The sequence below is a fragment of the Cebus imitator genome, unplaced genomic scaffold (genome assembly GCF_001604975.1).
Source record: "Cebus imitator isolate Cc_AM_T3 unplaced genomic scaffold, Cebus_imitator-1.0 Scaffold123, whole genome shotgun sequence".
Taxonomy (NCBI): domain Eukaryota; kingdom Metazoa; phylum Chordata; class Mammalia; order Primates; family Cebidae; genus Cebus; species Cebus imitator.
This window is the reverse complement of record NW_016107438.1, coordinates 458,826-483,415: the sequence shown is the minus strand read 5'-3', so window position 1 is coordinate 483,415 and position 24,590 is coordinate 458,826. Positions and strand designations below refer to the sequence as shown.

Sequence of the window (24,590 nt, the reverse complement as noted above, 5' to 3'; positions counted from 1 at the left end):
TTGGTAAGAAGTTTTAAATTACTGATTTAATTTCTTTAATAACTATAGTACTATTCTGATTTCCGTTTCTCTATGAGTTTCTGAAACTTGTGTTTTCTGGAAATTTGCCCATTTTATCTGAATCTTCAAATTTATTGGCTGAAAGTTGTTCAGAATATTTTATGTTGTCTTAATAGCCTTAGGATGTGTAGTCATATCTTTTTTCCATTTCAGATATTCGTTCATTTGTGTTATCTTTGTTTACTTAATGCAGAATCTTGCCCAGGTATTTATTAATATTTTCTTTAGAAAGAAGAACCAACTTTTAGCTTCGTTGGTCTTCTTTATTATGCTTGTTTTTAATATCATTAATTTCTTTATTTCTTCCTTTCTTCTGATTTCATTTGCTATTTTTCTAACTTAAGGTGAACATGCCTTAATTTACAGTTCTTTTTTCTCAAATATATTTATGTGTAAATATTCCTCTAAAGTGGCTTTTAGCTGTATGTCACAAGCTTTAATTTGTATTATTTTCATTATCATTCAGTTCAGCATATTTTCTAATAGCCCTTATCATTTCTTCTTTGGCCTAATAGTCATGTAGAAACTTGTTTCTTTATTTTCAGGGGCGTTCTTCTAGTTTTATTTGTCATAGGTTCCTTGCTTAATTCCATGTGGTTAGAGAACATACCCTGATTTATTTAAATTTTAAAAATATGTTATTTATTACCTCTGCAGATGATTAATGTTTGTAATTAAGTATGCATTTGAAAATAATATCTCTTCTCATTAGATGCAGTTCCTGTATATTAGTTTGTTAATTATATTGTTTGAATGTGTTAGATGTACTTAATGATTACTTCGGTTTTATTCATTACCAATAGAGCTATGTCAAATGGTTCGTTTGTCTTCTTGTAGTTATTTCAGCTTTTTAATTATATATACTTAGCATATATTTTCATGTGTTTTATATTCATGGTTATTCAAACTTTTTATCTTGCTGCAAATTTACTGATTCCTTGTTCTTTCCTTTTTGATGTTCCATTTCTAATTCTATTTTTCTTGATATTTAGTTTCCCTAGCTCACTGCAGCCTCTAACTCTTGAGATCAAGTGATCCTCCTGTGTCAGCCTCCCACATAGCTAGGACTACAGGCTCACATCACCATGCCTAGCTAATTTTTAAATATTTTTGTAGAGATGGGATCTCCGTATGTTGGCCAGGCTGGTCTTGAACTCCTGGCCTCAGGTGATCCTCCCATCTTAGCCTTCCAAGGTGCTGGGATTACAGGTGGAAACCACTGCATTTGGCCCCTTTTTAGCTATTTTTTAAGGGCAGACCTGCTAGCAATTAAAGTGTTTTCCTTTGTCTGTTAACATTATTATTTCCCCTTGATTTCTGAAGGATAGTTTTTCTGGATACAGAATTTCCAGTTGACAGTCTTTTCTTTCAGTCCTTGAAAAATGTTGTACCACTTCCTTAAGCTTTCTTGGTTTCTTGAAATCTGGTGTCATTTGAGTTGGTATCCTATAGGTAATACATTATTTCCATGTGGTGTTTTTAAGGTTCTTTCTTTAGTTTTCAGAAGGTTCTTTCTTTAGAACCTTTTTTTAAGGTTCTTTCTTTAGTTATGATCTGTCTTAGCATGGATTTCTTTGTGCTCTTTGAAGTTTGCTCACCTTCTTAAATTTGTTAGGTATAAATCTTTCACATAGATTTGGACATTTTCAGCTGTTCTGTCTTAGAATACTTTTAAGCTCCACAGTCTTTATCCTGTCCTTCTGGAACTCTGATAATACAAATCTAGATTTATTTAAAAATCATATTTTCACAGGTTTTTTTCAGGCTCTGTTCATTTGTTTCAGTATGTTTTCAGACTAAGTTTTCTTGATTTGTTCTTAAGTTCACTGATTTTTATCTTTTTGTATCTCTGTTGTGCCTTTCCAGTGAGTTTAAAAATGTTGGTTATTGTGTTATTCAGTTTGATAATATCTATTTGATACTTTTAAAAGAAAAATTTCTCTGTATTTGCTGGATTTTCCTATTCTTTTTAAGGGTATTTATAATTTCTTGTTGTTTTGTGATGGCTATTCTAAAATCTGTCAGATAATTTCAAAATCTGATTCAGCTCAGTGTTGTTATCTGTTGGTTTTTAACATTTATATTGTGATTTTCCTGGTTCTTGATATGACCAGTGATTTTTATTTGTACCCTGGATGTTTTGGATATTATGTTAAGAGACTTCTGATCCTTTTTAAATCTCTGATTTCATCAGGCAGTTACCTTATTTAGGTTTAGCATGTAGATTTGGTTGTCTCTTCAGGTTCAGCCGACACCTGCACTGTGGGCAGATCAGGCCTACTGCTGCCAGTCAGTGTGAGGTGTGGGGAGGGAGCGCAACCTCCTGAGCTCTGTTGAAGAGGTTGCATTTGGCATATTGAGTCAGCAATATATTTATTTATTTATTTTATGTAATAATAGCCCATATAACTCTTTATTTCTTTGTTTTGTCATATCACTGGCCATGTAGCTTCATCTTTAAAAAACTGATTTTAAATGCATGTCTGACATGAATATATTATCCTTTTGTAAAAGATGTTAAAATTCCTGTTATGATTAAAATTTCTTTTAATCATTACTTTTAATCACAGTCCCTTCCATGCAAGTAATCACACCTGTAAGCTGGGTATATATCTTTTTACTTTCTGGGAAGCATTTACATACAAAAATTGTACCAGCAGAAATTTCATACTGTTAATTTTAGTGTGTGCTTTAAAAAATTTTTAATAAAATGTCACATTTCATTATTTTTTTCTACTTCTTTTTACTCAACAGTATTCCATGGATATGTTTCCACTTGAACACATATTTATCTTTTTTCTTTTTAAACTATAGCATAGACTTTCTTAAAATGGACATTATTTAGCCATTTACCATTGCTTTGTGAATATAAACAATGACATAATGGGTGTCTAAATAAGATAGTAGATAGGGCTGATCCCTAGAAACAGAATTTTGCTCAGTCATAGGGATATGGATGTTTTAAATTCTAAAAGATGTCCGTTCGTTTTCAAGCTGTGCCAATTTATATTCCTACCAGTTGTACTGCTGTTTATCACCATCACCAGTCATGGATGTTTTTGAACTTAAAAATTTTGCATGAACTTGGGTAATAAATAGACCGTCTCATGTTTTAAATTTACCTGGTTAATAGTGAGTTAGAGTATTCTTTCATACTGTGTTTTTGGCTCTTTGGATATTGTTGATTACTGTGCATTTTACTTACACTGCTACATTGTGATATACTAGTTAAGATTTGGAAGTACCAGAATATTAATTTTATATTACCTGTTTTATTTTAGAAATTTGTTGATTTCTGAATTTTTAACTGAGTCAGCTTAGGTAGATTTTGCTGATAAGGGTCACAAATAGCTAGAATTTTTTTTGTTTATTCTTAGATTTTTCATTTTTGAGACACTTGCTGTGACTCTGCCATGGCACTCACATAGCCAGCAAGATTGTTTTCTGGGATTCAGTTTGTTGAACAAGCTGGATGATTTGTCTGTTAACCTTATAACCTTCTTTTATTTCCTGGCAAGATATGGAATATATGGAATGTATTCATTCTACTCTGAAAAGTATGGCTGCTAAAACAGAATACTATATAGGTATACTTTGAGAACACCAAAATGGTTAGTAAAGTGACACTTTTAAAGATCTGTGCTACTTTGGTCAAAATTTCTGTGGCTAGATAATGATGGATTGTTTTTTGTTTTAAAGAAATACATTTCTCAGTTACTAAATACCATGGGCAAATCTGCAGACTTACATCAGGTTGTCCTGGTAATTTCAAAGATTTTGAAAGGAAGAGAAAAGGGGATAGTTAAATCTTAACATCTGATAGTTAACATCATTTAGTTTCATAGTATTGATAACCATATCTGAGCAATTTATGTTTAACAAGTGCGTTCCTTTTTTTCTGTGTAATGTAGTCTATCTTTATCTCTTGTTTTGTGTTGACATTATACAAGGGAGCAAGTAAAATCAGGAAATGAAAGTCCTTCTAGAAAATTCACTAACTTTAATACATTTGTATGTACTTTTTTCTGTTTTAAAGATGTTTGAGTGTTTTAATTCATCAGGGTTGGAATTTCAGATGGCTTTGATTTCCCAGAAGGCTAAGCCTATACAATTTATATATATAGTTAAAGACCTAAGATTCTACTTAGGGTTTTAAATAGGTACTTTTAATAAATACCATGTAAGTGAAAATGCCATTAATGAGTTTCCTAACGTTATTTTCTTATATTAGTTCTGTGATCTCTGCATAGCTTTTCTTAAATTTCTTTTGGCTTCTAAATCTTCATTAAATTTCAGCATTAGATTTTTAAGTCACTTTGCAGGCCATTACAGCAGAATAGAAAACAGAAATGGTTTTGACACTATAAACTAACTGATAACAGTTTCAGAAACACATGAAATTAACCTGTATTTACAATTTTTTTTTTCTTTTCAGTTCATCCCGAGCAGCTTCCTCCGAGGCCATGGATTACATTAAAAGAACGAGACCAAATTCTGCCATCAGGTAAATAGTCTTTCTTATTCTTCCTTGATTTTTTTTCAGAAATACTTAAAATGTCATTTGGACTTCATGATCTGTAATAAATAAGACTTCATTTTACTTCTTCTCATGGTAGAAGAATTTAAAAATACTGATGGATAGACTTTTTAAAAGTCCACATTAAGACAGAGCTGTCAATAGGTGTCATATTTTTCACAGTAATGAAGCCCTTGGTTTTAAAATTATTTCTATAGTACAGCTTTCCAAATGGCATCTTCCCAGATGAATATTGGGTGATTTAAGGAAAAATGAGTGACAATGATTTTTCTTGTGAAAAATTTTAAACTACTGAGAAGTACTTTATCTTTCTTGATAGGTAGATAACATTTATGGAAGAATAATGTAGACTGAGCATATATTTACTATACTGACAACAAAGTATAATACCAGCCCAGGGGTGTAGAAATAGTACATGGTATTTGAGCAATATAAGGATATAATCTAGCATTTCTAGAATGGAAATAATGTAGAAAACATATGCCTTTATCTGTTTGTGGGGACCAATAATGGTTTGACATTTATAAAGCTTCTTACTACATATTTGATATTTTAGGCATGGGAATTCTACTTAAAATAAGTTATGAATTACTGTTTTTCCAAATGCCTTTTTTAAAATCACAAGAGTAATAATTTTCATAATATCTAACTGCATTTTAAAATTAAATGAAAATTTTAAGCATTTCAATATGAAGATTAACCCAGTCACAGAATAGTGGTACATCAATAAATTTTGGCTGGGCACTGTGTCCCATGCCTGTAATCCCAGCACATTGCGAGGCCAAGGTAGGCAGATCACTTGAAGCCAGGAGTTTGAGACCAGCTTGGCCAACATGGTAAAACCCCGTCTCTACTAAAAGCACAAAAATTAGCGAGGTCTTGGTAGCACACTCCTGTAATCCCAGCTACTCAGGAGGCTGAGGCATAAGAATCACTTGAACCCGGGAGGCAGAGGTTACATACAGTGAGCCAAGATCATGCCATTGTACTCCATCTTAGGAGACAGAGTGAAACCCTGTCTCAAAAAAAAAGAAAAAAAAGATAAATAATTAATTGTTAAAGGGCAGATCACAATTAGACTTCATGTATGTTTTGAGCAATATTAAGGCCTTTTGTGTGTGAGTTTTGGGCTTTTTTTACTTTAAGAGGATTCAGAACAAATCTTTTTTTAAGTATTTGGAAATGTGGCTATGTAGGCTCTTCATGGTTCTATTTGCATTTTAATAGTACTACAAAATATTATAATATGCAGTACATTTTGTGTCTTTCAGAGGTAATAATTTTAAAACCACCACACTCTAGAGCTGCAATATCAGCATGTTTTAAGAGGCACTGTGTCAGTGTTATGAATAACATTTTTACTATCAGGTTGCACATTGGTGGTTTAAGTGAAAGGAATACCTAAGGCTTTGTAAAAAACTTAAAGCTAGATAGATTTATTTTATACTCGGCTTTTCCTAGTGAATAATTAATTATTCCCTTCTTATATTAAAAACATAATTTTCTAATTTTTCATGGAATGAGTGAACATAATCTTGAAGAAAAGATTTTCTAATATTGCATAGCTACATTTCCATTAAGAAAAGGAACAATAGAAACAAATTTTCATTAGTTGCTGAATTCTCAAAGTAATCTGTTTTTGGCTTTTCCTTATTGAAAAACTAGTTTGGATTTTTCTTGTGAGGTATGTTGCTTCCCTGAGTTGCATCTGAGTGCTAAAAAAAAGTTATTGTTAAAAATGCATTTTACTTCTGATGCATAGAGGGATGTGTATAATACCTTATGGTGATTAAGGGTGATTTATTGCTTAAAAAAAAAAAAAAAACCCTATAATGATAAACTGTATGGGAATCAAGCCTAGATAATAAAAAAGGTACCACATAGGTATAAGAGATGAGTGATAGTAACACTTACCTAGTTTTTTCTTCTGTTTAAAAATTGCTGGTTCATTATCAGGCACTGGCAGGGATATAAAGAGTTTCGGATATATTATAAAAATTGCAATATCTGATCTTTTTAATGAAATCTCATTTTACAAAGTCTTAGGAAAAAACTGAATGAAGCAAATGACAATCTGCCTCTTTCACCTTCCTTCCAAATGATATTTTAAATCCTGAGAAGCATAGTAAGGTAAATTCATGGTGCTTTCTTCACGGTGTAGTGGGCTTGCAAATGATTTTGGGTTATTTTCAACATATAAATACTCAGAAAATACAAATCAACTCAAATTGAAATTTAGCTCCCAATGTACAAAATGGTCACCGGTCAGACTCCCAGGGGACTGAACTGAGTTTCTCTTAATACCTTTTCCATCATCTGAAACAGAACAACTTTAATCAAGGGTGACTTCACTTTGAATTCCTCATGTTTTATTCTCAATCATGTCTGTTCGTTATAGTCACCTGGGAAGCTGGGATGGTTTTTAAAAATACAAATAGCTAGACTCTTAATATTCCAACTTAATTAGTCTTGAGTCAGACCCTTACTATCAGCATTTTTCTTTTAGAGTTCTACAAAATGATTCTACTGGGCAGCCAAGATGGAGAATTACTGATAAAAATCAGGGCTTTTCAGACTTTAACATACAAGTGCATATGAATCACCTGGGGATTTTGTTAAAACTGCAGATCCTGTCCAAAACAGGTGTTTCTGGGGCCACAGATTCTGCATTTATAAGTTCCCAGGTGATTGATTACCGATGGAGCTGATCTTCACAGCATGCTTTTCACAGCAAGGATGCAAACCATCTTCTCTTCCTTGTTTTTTTATAGTTAAAGGACATTTAAAAATGAACATTTTATTTCAGAAATGAACATTTGATTGACAAAAAGGATTCTCTTATAACTAAATTTTGTTAGTCCATACTCTTCTGCCTCAAAGTAGTGATCGCAGTAGGAGGCGCCCAAAAATATTTTGTTCATAAAAAGTAATGAGATTAGAGCTCTTTAATTAGAATCCAACTACAGTTTACTTTTGTTCCACTCATTTAAAGAAGCTTTCTCGGCAAGTTATAAGCAAAAAATTAGCAGATTTAAAATTTAAATTTTTTATTAAAATACATTTTCTCAGAACTCTCAAATATGAACTGTTAGTCTAATTCTAGACTTAGTAAAATAAATTTTGTATGATGGACTCCAATGATGCTTTAGTTGATTAGCAATCTTAATCTTGCCTAGGCATTTTACAATGATGATATGTGGCGTATGTTTGTGTGCTTGTACAGGTGTACACATGATATTGCTTTAGAAAAAGTTGCCTAATTTTCTCCCGTTTGTCTGTTGTTTTTTTCTCCCACTTCTTAGCATCATTCACGGTTATGTGTTACAATGTGTTATGTGATAAATACGCTACCCGGCAGCTATATGGCTATTGCCCATCCTGGGCATTAAACTGGGAATACAGGAAAAAGGGAATTATGGAAGAAATTGTTAACTGTGACGCAGATATCATTAGTCTTCAGGTAACACCATAGAAATTAAACTGTCTTTAACTTAAAAGGTGAACTTAAACATAAGAGAAGGTCTGACCAATGGGAGAGATTCTGTGTTCAAAGCCAAAGTTCAAAAAGAATTGTTTCCTCTCCTTCTCTTAAAAAAAATGGACAATTTAAATAAGCATTTAAGACATTTCTGTAGTGAAACTATTTTGCTGACTGAATACAACCATCTACTTACATTTACTATTAAGTGGAAATAATCTTACCCATTATTCATGTTAATATTCACCTCATGATCATTGGTATTGCTGAAAGAGAAAACCACAGAAGATTGCCAGTCTTTTCGGAATATAAATTTAACTTATAATGAAGTCTGTTTAGAAAACAAAAAAGCTTGCCAACAGCTGTTCCTTAAACAGACGTATTTTAAAATATGGTGCTATGTCATGCATATTTGCCTTACCTTTCTTGACCATCTCTGAAATTTAGATTCTTCTGTTTTATAGCATTTTACTAATTCAACTTTACTAAAGAAGCAGCATCTTTTCATTAAATGTGTTTTATTGCTTCAACATGTAGCTGATGATTACCCAAAAAGATGTATGAATAGTTTTTAGTAACTTTTTATTTTTAGCAACTTTCAAAGCATATTAAGTGCTTAAAGGTTTAAATTTTGTTTTAATTGACAAATAATTGTATATGTTTATGAGGTACAAGGTGATGTTTTCATACATATATACATTTTTAAATGATCAAATGAGGCTAATTAACATATTCATCAACTCAAAAACTTAGTATTTCTTAAAGGTGTTTAAAAATGTTATGTGTTACAGGCCAGGCGTGGTGGCTCATGCCTGTGATCCCAGCACTTTGGGAGGCCGAGGTGTATGGATCACTTGAGGTCAGGAGTTCGAGACCAGCCTGGCCAACATGGTGAAACCCCGTATCTACTAAAAATGCAAAAATTAGCTGGGTGGAGTGGCGTACACCTGTAATCCCAGCTACTTGAGAGGTTGAGGCATGAGAATCACTTGAACCCAGGAGGCAGAGGTTGCAGTGAGCAGAGATCATACCACTGCACTCCAGCCTGGGTGGCAGAGTGAGATTCTGTCTCAAAGAAGAAAAAATGTTGTATGGTACAAGTTCATATGTTATTTTCATCATAGCCTGAGAGGAAAATTATTTTAAAATTTTCTATGTAACAGAGTAGCTTGATAATTTGTTTTTATGTTTCTTGGGGAAAAAAGAAGTAAAAATCTTTTAAAATTAAAATTCTTCTAAACACTGAGACCGACAGAACTGGGGAGAAAAGGAGGCAAACAAAACTACGCTGTTATAGTTACTTGTCTACCTCTTGGTTTAGTATTTGTAGTGATAACAGCCTCACACCTTCCTAAATATAGCAGTTTGAAGGATAAAACATTAAAATTTGAGAAAATTGTCTTCTCATTATAAAAGCATTGTATATTTAACTGGATTAAAAAGATCATTCTAGAGAAATCGAAAATTTTGAAAAAATATAAAGCATGGTGGAAGGAAACACCTAATTTTATGTCATAAGATAGTTGTGTTGAAACTTCTGGAGCATTTTTCTTCTACACATTAAATGAACCAAATATATTTACAGATACATTTTGTTTCTTATTTGTTACACTTAATGGGTTTTCCATGTTGCTAAAATTCTTCAAAACTAATTAATTATAAGAATGTATATTGATTTAGCTTTCCCCCTGCCATTGGACATTTAGTTGTTTATGAGTTTTTGCTGTCATAAACTCATGCTGTTAGGAACATCTGCATACATAAATTATCTTCATATTTATTTCATTTGGAAAGACCTGTTAAAATATTTTATGGGTCAGAGGGTAGAATAGATTAATAATTATCAAATTAATAGAGGCCATTGGATGATTGCTATACAGGTACTTAAGATTTTCTTAAAGTAGAATTTTTTGTGAATAGATTTTACATTTCTCACTCCTGGGTATCATTCCTTTCCACCATAGTTCAGAAGGATAGGCAATTTTTAAAAATTTTCTTTTTATATATAAAATATACTATCCCTATCACAGAATCCATCATATACCCAACTTGCTTTGTTTAATTGCCAGTCTTGAGGAAGTAAAGTATAATGAATGAACTGTAAAGTGGGAATCAAGAGACTTTGGGATGTAGTCTTACTCCTGTTACTGTCTGAGCATGAAAAAATCATGTCACCTTTCTGGTTCTTTTATGTTTGAAAAGCTGCCATTGTCAGATAGCAGCTGCTAGCAGTCAGGTAAGATAGTAAGATAATATTTGCTGTGTGAATTATTTTTACTAAGTTGCATCTTACTCATAATGCTGAACATTTTTGTATCTTAATCAGCATTTTCCCTGTATTGTATAGATGATAACTTTTCTTTCATCTCAGGAAGTGGAAACAGAGCAATACTTCACTCTCTTTCTGCCAGCATTGAAGGAGCGTGGATATGATGGATTTTTTTCTCCAAAGTCACGTGCCAAAATCATGTCTGAGCAGGAGAGAAAGCATGTAGATGGTTGTGCAATATTCTTCAAAACAGAAAAGTAAGTTCAGGAAACAAAATGCAATGGTGTACTTTTATTTATTTAAATTCTCACACTTTAAAACTGACTTTGGTTTGGCCCTATAAAATAAACAAAAAGCTAGAAAACAAGTATTATGCAACTTAAATCTATTGTTAATGCTTCATTTCCCAGACTTTGTATTTGAAATAAGGATATTTATTGTATTATTCTGTATGCTTTTATTACCAAATAACACTAAACATTTTAAGAGATACAAATTTGAATGGTCTCATATTTCAGAAAGTGTTTTCATGAAGTAAAAATATTTGTTTTTGTGTAAAAAAGAAAGTGGTACCTTTTAAGGTTAGCCATAAATGATCTGAGTTTCTTTCTATGATTTTTTTTCTTTAATAGTGGTCCTTTTTGAGAATCATTCATTTTACCAATCTTTTCTCTTTTACAATTAACATTTCATACAATTATTTAATCATTTATTCACTAAATGTTTACTGAGCATTTGCTTTGTGTTAAGTCCTGTGCTAGACACAGCAGACGCAAAGATAAGACATAGTTCCTAATCTCACTGAAAACTCGAATCCAGTAGGAAAACTAGGCATATAAGACAATTATAATATCACATGGTATATATAAGATAGAGCTATACATGGATAGATAAGCGAGTCACAGAACTTACCAAGGTAGAGAGTTAAAAGGATTGATTGAGACAGGGAAATGGAAAATGAAACATGATGTCTGATAGAGGTTGTATCCCATGGTTAATAATTTGGATTTGATAAATTAGGGAATCATCTACTTACAGGACAAGCATATCCATGCTTATGGCTATTTTCCAGTATTTCCCTGTTTAAAATCTATTTTAACAAAGCCAGTCAGTGTTTTTATTGATCCAGGCATATTACCAGCATGACATGCCATTTTAAGTAAATAAATACTGAATAAGTTTGAAAGATACTTTTTCCATTTCCCATTTATCTATGCTTACTTTCCTGCATTTTCCATTAATTTGTTAGTAGAGGTATTCCTATTTTGGTGAATAATTAGTACAAAGCCTTGTAATATTTGAGGTCAGAATATACTAAATTCTTCTAATGGTTTGGTAATCTTTTAATGCATTGTAGAATAATTCTATTAAAATGACGCATCTCTTAACTACGGGGATATGTTCTGAGAAATACGTCATTAGGTGATTTTGTTATGGGAACATTGTAGAGTGTACTTACGCAAACCTAGATGGTAGAGCCTACTATACATCTAGGAGGTATAGCCTATTGTTCCCAGGCTAGAAACCTGTTTAGCATGTTACTGTAGTAAATAGACAAACAAAATGGCATTTGAGTCTAAACATATCTAGACATAAAAAAGGTAATGCATTGTGCTGTGATGTTAAGACAGCTACATCACTGGGTGATAGGAATTTTTCGGCTCCATTATAGTCTTAAGAGACCACCATCATCCATGTAGCCCCTTGTTGACTGAAACCTTGTTATATGGTATATGACTGTATTTCCAGAGTGTTTACCATACATTAGGCTTTTTCTAATTGTTTGTATTAATTGTCTTACTCAATTTTTAAAGCAACCCTCACAGGTAGCTGTACAGCTATTTCTGTATTTTTATGGATGAGGAAACCAAGGTACAGACAAGTTCAATAACTTGCTCAGGTTACACAGTAGTCTGATTTCATAATCCATACATTTAACTACTATAATAAACTGAATCTTTAGGCTTCTTGTTTGAGCTTTTGATATCACTAATACCTCTTACAAGATTATCTCATTTAGAAAAATTGCCCTGAATTTGACATTTGTTTTTGTTTTTAGACAGGGCCTTACTCTGTCACCCAGGCTGGAGTGCAGTGGCGCAATCATGGCTCACTGCAGCCTCAGCCTCCACAGGCTCGGGTGATTCTGTCACCTCAGCCCCCTGAGTAGCTGAGACTACAAGTGCATGCCATCACACCTGACTAATTTTTGTGTTTTTTGTAGAGATGGGGTCTGCTATGTTGCCCTAGGCTGGTCTCAAACTACTGGAATCAAGCAATCCACCCGCCTCAGCTTCCCTCAGTGCTGAGATTACAAGCATGAGCCACCGTGCCTGGCAATATTTGTTACCTATGTTCATACGCAAATTTCCTTGAAATGCCATAAGTTAAAAAAAAATGTACCTGTAACCTTGAGACACCTAACAGCAGGCTCTTTTTCTGTTTGCCACAGTTTCTTTCATGATAATATGGAAGATTTTTATTATTCTCACAGTTTTGGGAAGAAAAATCTAAAATTCCTTAATAATTTACTAGAGGTAGTTAAGGCTTTGAAATAACAATTAGAACTGTTACCTAGGAAACTTTAAACACTGGGTATTTGCAAACTGATTCTTGAATTATTAAAAATGCTGTTTAGTTAAGTAACTAGCACATAGGAAACACTTAGATGTGTCACTTGTTTTTCTATTCTTCTTCAACTCCTTTTTCCTAAATAGTAACATGGATCTGGCAACAGATTAAGACTTTTTGAGTCTGATACATCTGTACATTGTACTTCTTTTCAACATCTTTCCTGGAATGACAGGACTATACTTCCTATAGTAGAATAAAACCACCTCTGTCCCAGTACCAAATATTTATCCATGTCTTATTAGCTAACTAGTGCCAACTATTTGGAATTTAAAATATTCTACCCTATCTTTATTCTTTCTTCAGATTGGAAAAATAACATAGGGCAAAGAAAAGACTATGAGTTTTGAAGCCAGGTATTTCTTCTGTTTATCTGTGTAATATTGAATGACTTACTATTTCTGTACCTATTTCTTCATTTATATATTCTTATCTTGTAAGATCAGTTTTGCAGAGGTTACAGAACTAACAAAGATAACTGTGGAAGAGTAGTTTGACATTGTACTCATTCTCAGTCTCTTTCTTCTATAATCAGAGTATCTGATAATTCCTAATCTTCACTGATGACTGTTTAATCCTACATGAAAAACACTAGTACAGAATAGGCAACAATAAATGGAAACTATCATAATTACCATTTATAGCAAAACACCATAATAAAAATCTCTAATCCATCATGAGGAAAGGATAGAGTATTGTTTAGTAAAGGTTAGGACACAAGTTACCAATATTCAAATAATTAGAATACTTTTTTTTTTTTTTTTTAGACAGAGTCTTGCTCTGTCGCCCAGGCTGGAATGCAGGGGTGCAATCTCTGCTCACTGCAACCTCTGTCTCCTGGGTTCAAGCAATTCTCCTGCCTCAGCCTCCTGAGTAGCTGGGACTATATGCATGTGCCCCCATGCCTGGCTAATTTTTGTATTTTTAATAGAGATGGGGCTTCACCATGTTGGTCAGGCTGGTTTTGAACTCCTGACCTTGTGATTCTCCCACCTCAGCCTCCCAAAGTGCACAGTATTCTGTAAATCATATTATTCTAGTTTAGTTTTGGGGGATTCAGAATCTATTTCAGGATTTGACAGCACCTGTTGGTCGTCACTATGAGCATCATTTTTTGGGATTTAGATGCATAGAGATACTAGAAAATAGAACTTTGAGTAATGAAATCCCAGGTCTCAGCTTTTGCTTTATCCTTTAACAAGTATCATTTACATTCCAAAGCATTTTATAAAATACATATGCATATGTATTTTTTATGTAGATAATGTATATGTAGAAACTGAGTTATGGATAAATTTTTTAGATTCATAATTTAAATTTCTTTTTGCCATGTTTTGTCCTGTAGACTTAACTATTAAGTAGAAATTGAGTCTTGGAGCCAGATACACAACCTAAAAATCAGTAGTGGGGGAAAAAATGAAGATGAAAGCAGACCTACATACTAGACTTGCTGTTCCTGAGGTTAGCAGTTCTGACCTTTTTATCATGCTTTATTTCAAGTCAACGAGAAAGGGAAAGATGAGAATAGCATTTTAAAACAGTGTGGTCATTGCACTGTGGGCAGTCTCTTATCATAGGATTAGGAACTTAGGTTGTCATTGCGCTTAGTTCTTGCTGTACTTCCTAACCTGCTTCCAGTCTCAGAGGTACCAGATAAGGCCGAGTTCTTGCTTTTTTTCCCCCCTCTATTATCACAGGTAGTTTTGTCCTTGAAATGAGGGCTTTCAGAGGTTACAGTATCATTTTAAAATGCCACAGTATCATAACTCTTGTGATACTCTGTCTCACTGGTCTTTCAGTTATTAATTTCCTGTGTCATAGGTGGTTGTTACATTTAAAATTTGTATATATGATTTTTTTTTGAAAATGAGATTTTGATTTCTACTTTCTAATGCTAATTTCTATTCAGTCTGGGTGATAAAATAATGGCTTTATATTACAGTTTCTGTGCCTTTCAAATATAGATAGTAACTATTCCACTTTAGAGTTTCTTATGGGGTTAAAATAGTGAATGTGGATGTGCAGTGGTTAAAAGAGCTGTACAAATAATAGGATGTTGTTTTTCTACTTTGTTATTTAACCTAATCTCTGAGCTTACCTTTTCTAGTTAGTTATCTTCTGGCACTCTCATGATTACTTAAAGGGACCGAGAACACGTCTTATAGCATTTTATACTGAATATTGAGAACTTCTGTTTGGTTTGGTTTTAACAGTGCTGGTTTGTGATCCAGCGAGGGTCAGAGTTACTTGTTGTGATTATACTGTCATCTTGACTGTATATTACATTGTTCCTTTTTACTTGTAAATGAATTCAGGGAGGGAATATTACTTAAATCCTGTAGATTGCTTTAGTTTCTCATAGTTGGCAGTCAGTGTCCTCTCTCTAGCATTAATTAATTATATCACAACCCACAAAGTTGTTTTTAGACCACAAGTTGGTAAGAAATTGAGTTATGTCTTTATTTGAAGGACTGCTTTGGACGTGTTCTTTTTGCATGTGAAACATTCAACCTAATAATATTTCTCAAATCATAAAAGGTTGTTGGTTTTTTTTTTTTTTTTATTTTTTTTTTTTTTTTTTTTTTTTTTTTTACCCATTTGACCTTTCATCTAGTTTTTTTTTTTTCTCCAAAACGTGAATATACAGAAGAATGCTTAGAATAAAATATCAGCAGGAATAATGCTTTTAGCATCTATATACCAGCCACAGCGTATGAATAGTAAACTAATGTATCAAAAGAGGCAAGTTTAAGATTTTCCATATTATCAAGGCTGGATGGCTTGGAACAATGGTTGGAAAGTAACTATAAACCAATATGTCTAATTGGGAAGAAACATCTAATAGAAAGAATGGCAGAAAACCTCTGTATTTCAGAATGGTACCTGCATGGAAATCTGTGAGACAGAAAGTATATGCAGAGAAGAGTGCATTTGGTTTCTGTGGGAAGGGAATGTAAGAAGTAGCATTGTTAAGGTAGTAGGGATAGAATATACAGCTAGTGCTCGACTTACAACCATGATTGGTTCTGACAGACCGGTCGTAACACAATTTGGTCGTAAGTTGAGTAGGCTATATGCATGTGGAGATGGTAGTGCTGCTGGAAGCTGGTCCACACTGTCGTACGCCCAGCTGGGCAACGTTTGCACTGCCAGACACGGAGCAGTCGTGGCCAGCGATTGTGGTTGTAAAGTTGAATGGTCATAAGCTGCATAGGTCGTAAGTCGATCAATACCTGTAGGTAATTATATCTTACTATATTATAAATTTATAATAGTTATAAACAGAGAAATAAGATAAATTGTAGAAGATTGCAGCCATCAGCACTAATGCTAAAAATCTCATTCTTTTAAAAACAGAATACCTGAGAAAGCCTTAAAGCTCACGAAACATATCAATACTCTTATTTACTACAAAGAAGGACCTTTATTTGGTTCAATTAGTTTTCAGCTCTGTCTTTGGTTCTTCAGCCCTTGGTAAAGCTGACATGGTAAAACTTGAGTGAAAATCTGTGCCCTAGAGTTTCTAAGTGTCAGTGGAAGGGAGTGTTAGTTGTAATGAGATATGCATCCTGTTTAGGAAGACTAGCTTTACTTTCCTGGACTTTTGAAACCAAAGACACTAAAAAGATACCTTTAAAAGGTTGAGAAGTTATAAAAGTCAAAAGTATGGCAGTATATACCAATGACAAAGAAAGTTGGAAAGGTAGTTGCAAGCATCTGATAACGCAGTTCAAGATTTATGTTTAAAGAATTGTTTTTTTTAATGAAGAAAAATCAATAACCAATCATGTATTTTAAAAGTTTTATGAACCTATGATCATTACCAAGAAACTTAAGAAAAAGAGGAAGCTGGGTGAAAGTGCTAAGGCAATGAAGAGGATATTTTAACTAACATTATACACTGTAAATAACAAGAAAGGAATCGACCCAGGGCAGACTGTGTAATCAGTAATTGATGATCAGCAAAAAACAGCTATATACAATTTATGTTTTACTTTCATGATTTCTGTTGAGAAGAATTTTCTTCAAAGTAGAAACACTAAGACCAGGTAAAGAGGAGATTGGCAGACCAAGAAGGTGAGATTGGTAAGCCAAGAGAGTAACTAAACTGCCCTAACTAGTTAGGTTTCCAAATGAAGGTAATTACATTTCATGGTATTAGAGATCTTACAGAAGTGTGGTTAGAGAACTGGCAAAGGTAATCTATTATAAATACTGGAGTAGAGAAAAAATTCTAGGATTTGGGGGATGGATGAACTATCAAACTTCTCAAAAAGACAGACTTCCCTAGCCTTAGTTTTCTTCATCTTTGCAATGGCAGCAGTAATACCTTCTACTGTAGTTTGGTTCAGAAAGAAGACTCGGAGATAGTTTGGTGTTCAGGAGTTTATTAGAAATCAACACCTGTGGAAAGAAAGTTTAGGAAGCAGAATTGGACATATGGAGAAAAGTGAAGTGTTGCAGACCCGACTCCCTCAGGTGACTCAACAGGGAGCTTTAGAGCTTATATGGCCTGTGAAAGTTAAACCACACGGGGCCCAAATCCCTGGACTTTGAACTTTTGCTTTTGATTTCTGATTTCTAATTGGATGGTGGTATGTGACCATGAGTAGGCAGCTTTCTGCAACTGAAGCAGTCCCTGAAGGACTGATGAGGAATCTGAGCAGTATATCTCCATGTGCAAATTTTAGGACTAACGTATGTGAAGTACTTGACACAAATCTTGAGACTACGTAGAGCCTCAATATAGTTGCTTTTATTATTGTTATTTTTATTCTGTCCTATTGAGAAATTTAATTATTTTGAGAGAAGAGAGAATGCTTGCTCATAACATTTATAAATGTCCAAAAGCTGGCAGGGATATTTACTCTGTTAGAAAAATAGAATGATTACTTGTATCTCATAAATATGTACAACTATCTTACGTATCTGTAAAAAAGTTAAAAACGATGAAGTTTCAGAGCACTTAATCTCCAAATAGGTGAATTAATGAGCAGAAGTTCATGAATTTAAACTTAACTGAGGTAAAGATTGCAAGATTGCTGTTCTTAGATTATTAGTGTAAGGAATAAAAGAGGGAGGGACAAAAGTCAGCTGAGACTACAGAAATGTATATGTAGCAGTATTCATTATGGCGTTAGTTCAAATAGCTCATGTAAGAAGTAACTTAAATGTCCAACACAGGTTAAATAAATTATGGTGAATCTGTATAGTGGACTAATCCAGTCATCACAACTGATTTGGAAGAATATTAAGTGTTACAGGAATGTCCCTGATAGAATAGTTTTATTCTAATTGTGCAAAAGTGTGTGTGTATAGAGAAAAGTCTGGGGATTGACTTTTAAATGGAGTTATTGGGTTATAAGTGACTTAGTTTCCTTTGTTCTCATATCTCTACAACAAACATTTAATGTAATAAAATTATTTTTTTCCACATTTTTAAGTACCTATACATGCAGGACTGACAAGACCTGGTTTAAGAGGAAAAAGACCAAAACGTTTCAGATATATATTAGTTCCTGTTTGGCTTATAATTAATATGGCTGTTCCCAAAGTGAAGTTTTAATCATTATTAACAAAAATACAGTTAAAAAAATGAAGGCTGTAGTTCATTTATGCCTAATTGTAGGTACTGCACCTTTGGGTAAACTTGAGTTGTTCGAATGAACTTTTCAAAAAGACAGACATACCCAGTTGTCAGTTCAATTTAAATTTCTTGAGCAAATTTAAACAAATTGTTCAAATGAACAACATCACACATCATATAAGTGACTGATCATTTCTTTTCAGGAGGAGACATGGAGGGTGGGAGAGCATCAACATCTATTGTCAAATATTTAAAGTGGTGTCATGTGGAAGAGAAATTAGATTTATTTTATTTTAAAGAAAAGATTAGATCTAGGTTTAATGGAAAAAATGGGAGAAGAATACAGGAAATAAATTTTAGTTATGACATTTCTTTTCATTAGTCCTGTGCTTCCCTACCCCCCAAAGAATGGCCTAGCTTTGGTAGAAGTAAAATTATTCCAGTACTAAAAATATTACAATTAACAGAATTTTTAGGACTTTTGTACAGAACCCTAGGTTCCTGTAAGTATGTCTTAGAAGTTCTGTGACTATTTAGAAGCTATCTCAAAAATTATATATGAATAATTGAGCTATAATTTGAAAATAACATGTTCACTCACATGTTTCAAAAACAAGTTTTAACATTTTGGAAATCATTAACGTGTTCATGAAGTGCTACTTAGTTAACTTGTTTTGGTGCAGACCTATGAATCAAATTTCTTCTTGCCTGCTTGCTTTTTCTGAGTGTAGGCCACGTATTTACCACTTATATCTGTGAAAATCAGGATTTTTAATAATAATCTGTAACCAAAACAAAATACAAAAATTAATTGGAGACTGAGACTATAATTATCACCTGTCCTCTGATTTCAAATTTTTATATTCATCAAAATAGGTTTCTTGTTTTCAGTGATTGATTTATTCTAACATGCTGTTTTTATCTGTGGGAATCTCACCAGAAACTGTAAAAGGTATTCTACAGCTTAAAATTGTTTGAAAAAGTCTGATACGGACAATGGTCAATCCTCTCTGTAGAATATATTTTGAATCTGCTCACTCTTCTTTATTTCTCTTGCCTTTGTCCAAGCCACCATCATTTCTCATTCAGATAACCTCACAGACTTTCTAATCAGCCTCCCAGTTGTCAGTTCTGGGAGGAACTAGGAACTTCAATTGAGCAGCTAAGGTGATCTTAAAAAATATAAATCAAATATCATGTCGTAGCTTAGAACCTTTATCTCTCCTCCTCAGCATCATTTTATACTCTTTCATTCTTTTCTAACACATAAACTTACAAAGCTTTTTGCTGTCTCAGGACCTTCCACATCTTCTACCTGGGATGCTCTTAACCCCATTCTTCACCTTAGTAACTTTCATCTTTTATGTTTAAGCTTATAGATTACCTCTTTAGTGTAGAGGGTGGAAAATATAGTCACTTTAAGCATTCTGGGTTAGAAATAGGCACATAGACTGACCCCTAACACTTGTCAGGATATCTGACACATTCAGAATTGGAGCAGGGAAGGGAATATTGTTTCATTTAGTACAGCAGCCTGTGGCATAGTAAGTCAGTATTTTTGAAGAAACTGAAACAAGCTTCTGTTTCAAAGCTTGAAGGAAAGTGGGGAGGGGATTTGTTATGAGACCAAAAATTCTTCTGTCCACTGAACACCTAGTACAAGTAATATATTTAGTAGATTTTGATTGCTTATAAATAGTTCACAAAATTAATAAAAGTATGCTGAAAAAGGTTAAATTACTTGACCAAGATCCCACTGCTATTAAATGTCGGCACTAAGCTAATTGTATTAAATCCTACAACTCTACAGTAATAATCTGGCATTAATGAAGGAAAGAAAATACTATTAGTACAGAAGCTGTAATCACAGAGAGAGCCATTTCTTCATCTTGCAGAATTTGTTTCTCACAACACTTACACCCCATTGCAGCTTTCTAGTAAAAGCCAGATGAAAAAATCAGTTACTTCTTAGCTGAGGTAGAGGTGTGCCCCTGCATTTTCTTGAAAAATATCTTGATGTGGTGGAAATAGAACTACAAACAGGGTAGGTGAATTGTATTCTTTTTTTTTCTCATTAACTTGCTCACTCAGTTAAGATTGTGTGCACCTTTAAATACCAGAAAATTCTAGCAATAGCTTAAACAAATGAGGGAAGGGTGATTTTCTCACACAGAAGTCTAGAAATAGGCAGTCCAGAACTGGTTCATCTGCTTCCCCATTTTTAGAAGGTTGGCTTTTGCCTTCCTGTTTCTTATTTCATGATCACAAGATGGTTATTATTTCTCCAAGCACTAGCTGTAAGGGGCAAGGTTTAAAAGCGTAAAGTGATAGATGTGCTGTCTTTGCTAGGTGGGGCCTCTGAGAAACTTTTTACGGTAATCAGACTTCTTGTGTCTTAGTGGCCAGAGCGGTATCACATGGCCACTTGCAGCTAGAAAATGACAAGGGAGACAATGCATAATGTCATGTTTCCTTCATTTAACATCTTTTAGTATGATAGTCCAGGTACCTAAAATTATTATAATAATGCATTGTACCTTTTAGATTTACATTGGTGCAAAAGCATACAGTGGAATTTAACCAAGTGGCGATGGCTAATTCAGATGGATCCGAAGCTATGCTGAACAGAGTGATGACAAAAGATAACATTGGTGTTGCTGTGGTATTAGAGGTCCACAAAGAACTATTTGGAGCAGGTGAGTGCAATGTAAAATATTCTTAGTAAGAATAAACACCATCCCAAGTTTTTGCATCTCAAAACAAATGAAGATAATTTTACTATGATTTATTGCAATGTTATCTTGTTTTGAGGAAATCTAAGGGAGATGGGCAGGAAAAGAGCATCAGCTGTGTAAAGCATCATATATTTCTTGGGATATTCTGTGCTCTCTATCACAGTCTTTTTTACTTACCACATAATCTCTGTAAAGTCTTTTTAAATATGCCATTAATCCCAGAAGGATCTTTGAAATAGGGAACGTTTTGGTTAGGCTGAATTTAGAAATTAAGACGACTTGGGCCTCTTTTTGAACTGTATTTTTAGCTTCTTGAGTTTGAATCTTTTGTCTTTAAGGTTAAGGACTTGGCATATTTTCTCTACTTTCTTTGTTATATCTCAGTCATTGTCAGGGTAAGAGCAGGATCTTTTATCTGCATGGTACTTTAGCATTTTAGATTATTTATAATTTCCTTTAGAGTCAGAAAGTCATTATGTACTTTATATTATAGAGACCTTTTTAATCCCTCCTACTGCCTGCCTTGGAGCATTTCATTGTTTACTAGTACATTTTAAGCAAGAAAGGAGTGAGACCACATCAGGGTTTTTTTCTCCCTGTACTTTTTATAGAGGAAAAGATTATTTTTGCCTTGACTATTGATCTGAATTATTCAGACCATAGATATATGTCAAACCTTCTTTTCTCACCATACTTCAATTTATCCATTATCACAGATAATCTTTGATATGAAATTTTGATTACTTTTCTTAGCCCCTCCATTTTTATCTACTTTTATGTCCTTTGCAATCCTGCTCCTCCCAAAAGTTTGATGCTTTTTTTTCTGATATTGTGGAGAAGTTCTTTTGGCATTTTACTCCTCTTTTAAGGAGTAGATGAGTAATTCTAAATAGTAGACACTTTCACATTCTGAAATACGTATCTCTCATACTCCTAGAAGGGGAATTTATAGTAGTACTTATGGCTCCTTTGAACGGGAAAAGTTTTAATACTGTGAATATTTAATCTGTGGCTAAAAGTGACACTCTAAAACTTCTAGGAAAAGAAGATAGCTTAGAAGATTTGGCTACAGGTATTTATCTTATCAAATTGCTTTAAAGGTGACTATGTCACATACAACAGATACTTCAGTTTCTTGCTTTCTCAACATTGAAGATTATTATAACTTAGCAGGACTGGAAAAAAACTTTACCAAACTAGTAGACTTAGAAAATTATAGCTCTTTTCCCCCAAAGTTTATATTCCAGTGGAAAAATTTGAGACATTTCTGTATAAACTTTAAAAGAAAAATTAAATTTGTATGTTCATGGATAGTTCAATAGTGTAAAAGTATATAGTAAAGTAAAAAGTGAGAGATTCTTCCTCTACTCTAGAAATAACTCTTGATTTCTCTATAGAGTTACTAACATACAGTATGTGAATATATATATTAATAGTTTTATATCTCGAATAATTTATGGATATGTCAGTAAATGTTAACTGTTTAATTTTCAAAAATCTTAATGTATTATCCTATCCACCATTTGGAAAGTACTATGTTAATGTTTATTTTAACAGAATTAAAAAACATAATAGTATAGAATTACATGGGGGAAAAAAAACCTAGAGATATTCTAATTGAATATTTCATTTCCCAAATGAATCTGATGAAGTTACTGACCCAAGACTACGTAAAATAATTAGTAAGAAAGGCAAGCCTAAAACTGAAGTGTCCAGACTTTTATAGTACACTACTCTCTAATTCTGGTATATGGTATGAATTTGTGTAGGTAGCAAATCGCTTTCTTATTTTATCTTATATAGGTGAATATAACATACTGCCTTTTACTATTGACCTGTCACTGTTGTGCTGTGTTTTGCTTCGGAAATGCAAGATGAATGACTAGTAGACAGCAGGAAGAATTTAAATTAAGGTTTAGGTAACTCAACCGAAAACCTGCCTTACTACATTATTGTGCTATTTAAATGATAGATATTTAAAGGGCTGTACCAAAGCATGTTGTGAGCCAGATTTAGCCCATGGGCTACAGTTTGCCAACTTGATCTAGGAGAGTAAATCCTATAGTAGGATTATCAGAATGTCAGCCCTTTAGCTTCTAAGAATTACTTTATGAGATAAAAGGGAAATTCATGGAAAAAAGTAAAGAAGTGGCTATGGATCATTTTGAGAAAACCCGAGGATGCCACATTTCTTGAAACATAAAGCATAACTTTGTCTTCTTTTTGTAATATTTAAATTTAGGTATGAAACCTATTCATGCTGCAGACAAACAGCTGCTTATAGTGGCAAATGCCCACATGCATTGGGACCCAGAGTATTCTGATGTGAAGCTCATCCAGACCATGATGTTTGTCTCAGAGGTTAAAAACATTCTGGAGAAAGCCTCTAGTAGGCCTGGCAGCCCAACTGCAGATCCTAATTCCATCCCGCTGGTGCTATGTGCAGATCTTAACTCATTGCCAGATTCAGGTATTTATAACATTATTTCCTCACTGCCTTCAATTTCACTTTTACTTTTGGTTCAGAGGCCAGCTAGCTCTTAAATTTTGAGTAGATAATTTCTCTTCTAAATTAGGGAATGTATCAGCAAGAATCCCATGGATGGGACACAGAGTAATACAAGAGAGTTTAATAAAGAAGCTATTCCCAAAGGTGTGTTGGCTGGTTCAAGGGAAACAAAGCAATAAATGATGCAGTACTCTGCCACTAGGGGACTTAGTAGTTGATCCCTTTATCACCCCTATACCTAAAAGAGAAAGTGGTGGGAACTGTCATCAGAACTTAGAAAAAATACAGTTGTAGGAAAGGGCCATATAATAGGAGTGATGGCTTTGAATTGCATGAAGCAGTCAATCCCTGGCAAACCAACAAGGGAGCCAGGGGAATATATACTCTTACCTTACTCTGCTTCTGTCCTCTGATCTCCTGCCAGGCTGCCCACTGATCAAATCCAATAGAAGCTAGAGGGGGGAGGGATTTGCAGTTGATGCAATAAAGATCAGCTTCCTGAGGCACAGAGTGTACTGGAGAGGGGTGATCTGAAGGGGCAGCCAGAACGTACTCATTACAGGTAGCTCTCTGGTTTTTAATAATAATAGCAACTTTTAAGTGAATTCATTAAATGATATTTGGTTGCTATTAGTAGGTACAGAAGAATGACAAAAATTCTCCTGCGATTTCATATTACTTCTTGAGCTCCACTAAACTACTTTATGTCTGAACTTACATCATTTTACTTTTTATAAAAATCATTTCTGTATTTTAGGTATCAAATGAAAACATTAAAGTATTA

At 33.6% G+C, this 24,590-nt stretch overlaps 1 protein-coding gene across 4 annotated transcripts in view; it reads left to right on the top strand.

The window, feature by feature from the left end:
* Positions 1-24,590, top strand: part of CNOT6L (CCR4-NOT transcription complex subunit 6 like) — a 107,596-nt gene that overhangs the window by 68,646 nt on the left and 14,360 nt on the right. For all 4 annotated transcript variants that reach the window (XM_017540029.2, XM_017540031.2, XM_017540033.2 and 1 more), the window contains exons 6-10: positions 4,496-4,564; positions 7,900-8,057; positions 10,447-10,601; positions 21,107-21,258; positions 23,540-23,767. In XM_017540029.2, the coding sequence (XP_017395518.1) occupies positions 4,496-4,564; positions 7,900-8,057; positions 10,447-10,601; positions 21,107-21,258; positions 23,540-23,767 (762 nt within the window). The remainder of the gene's footprint in view (positions 1-4,495; positions 4,565-7,899; positions 8,058-10,446; positions 10,602-21,106; positions 21,259-23,539; positions 23,768-24,590) is intronic.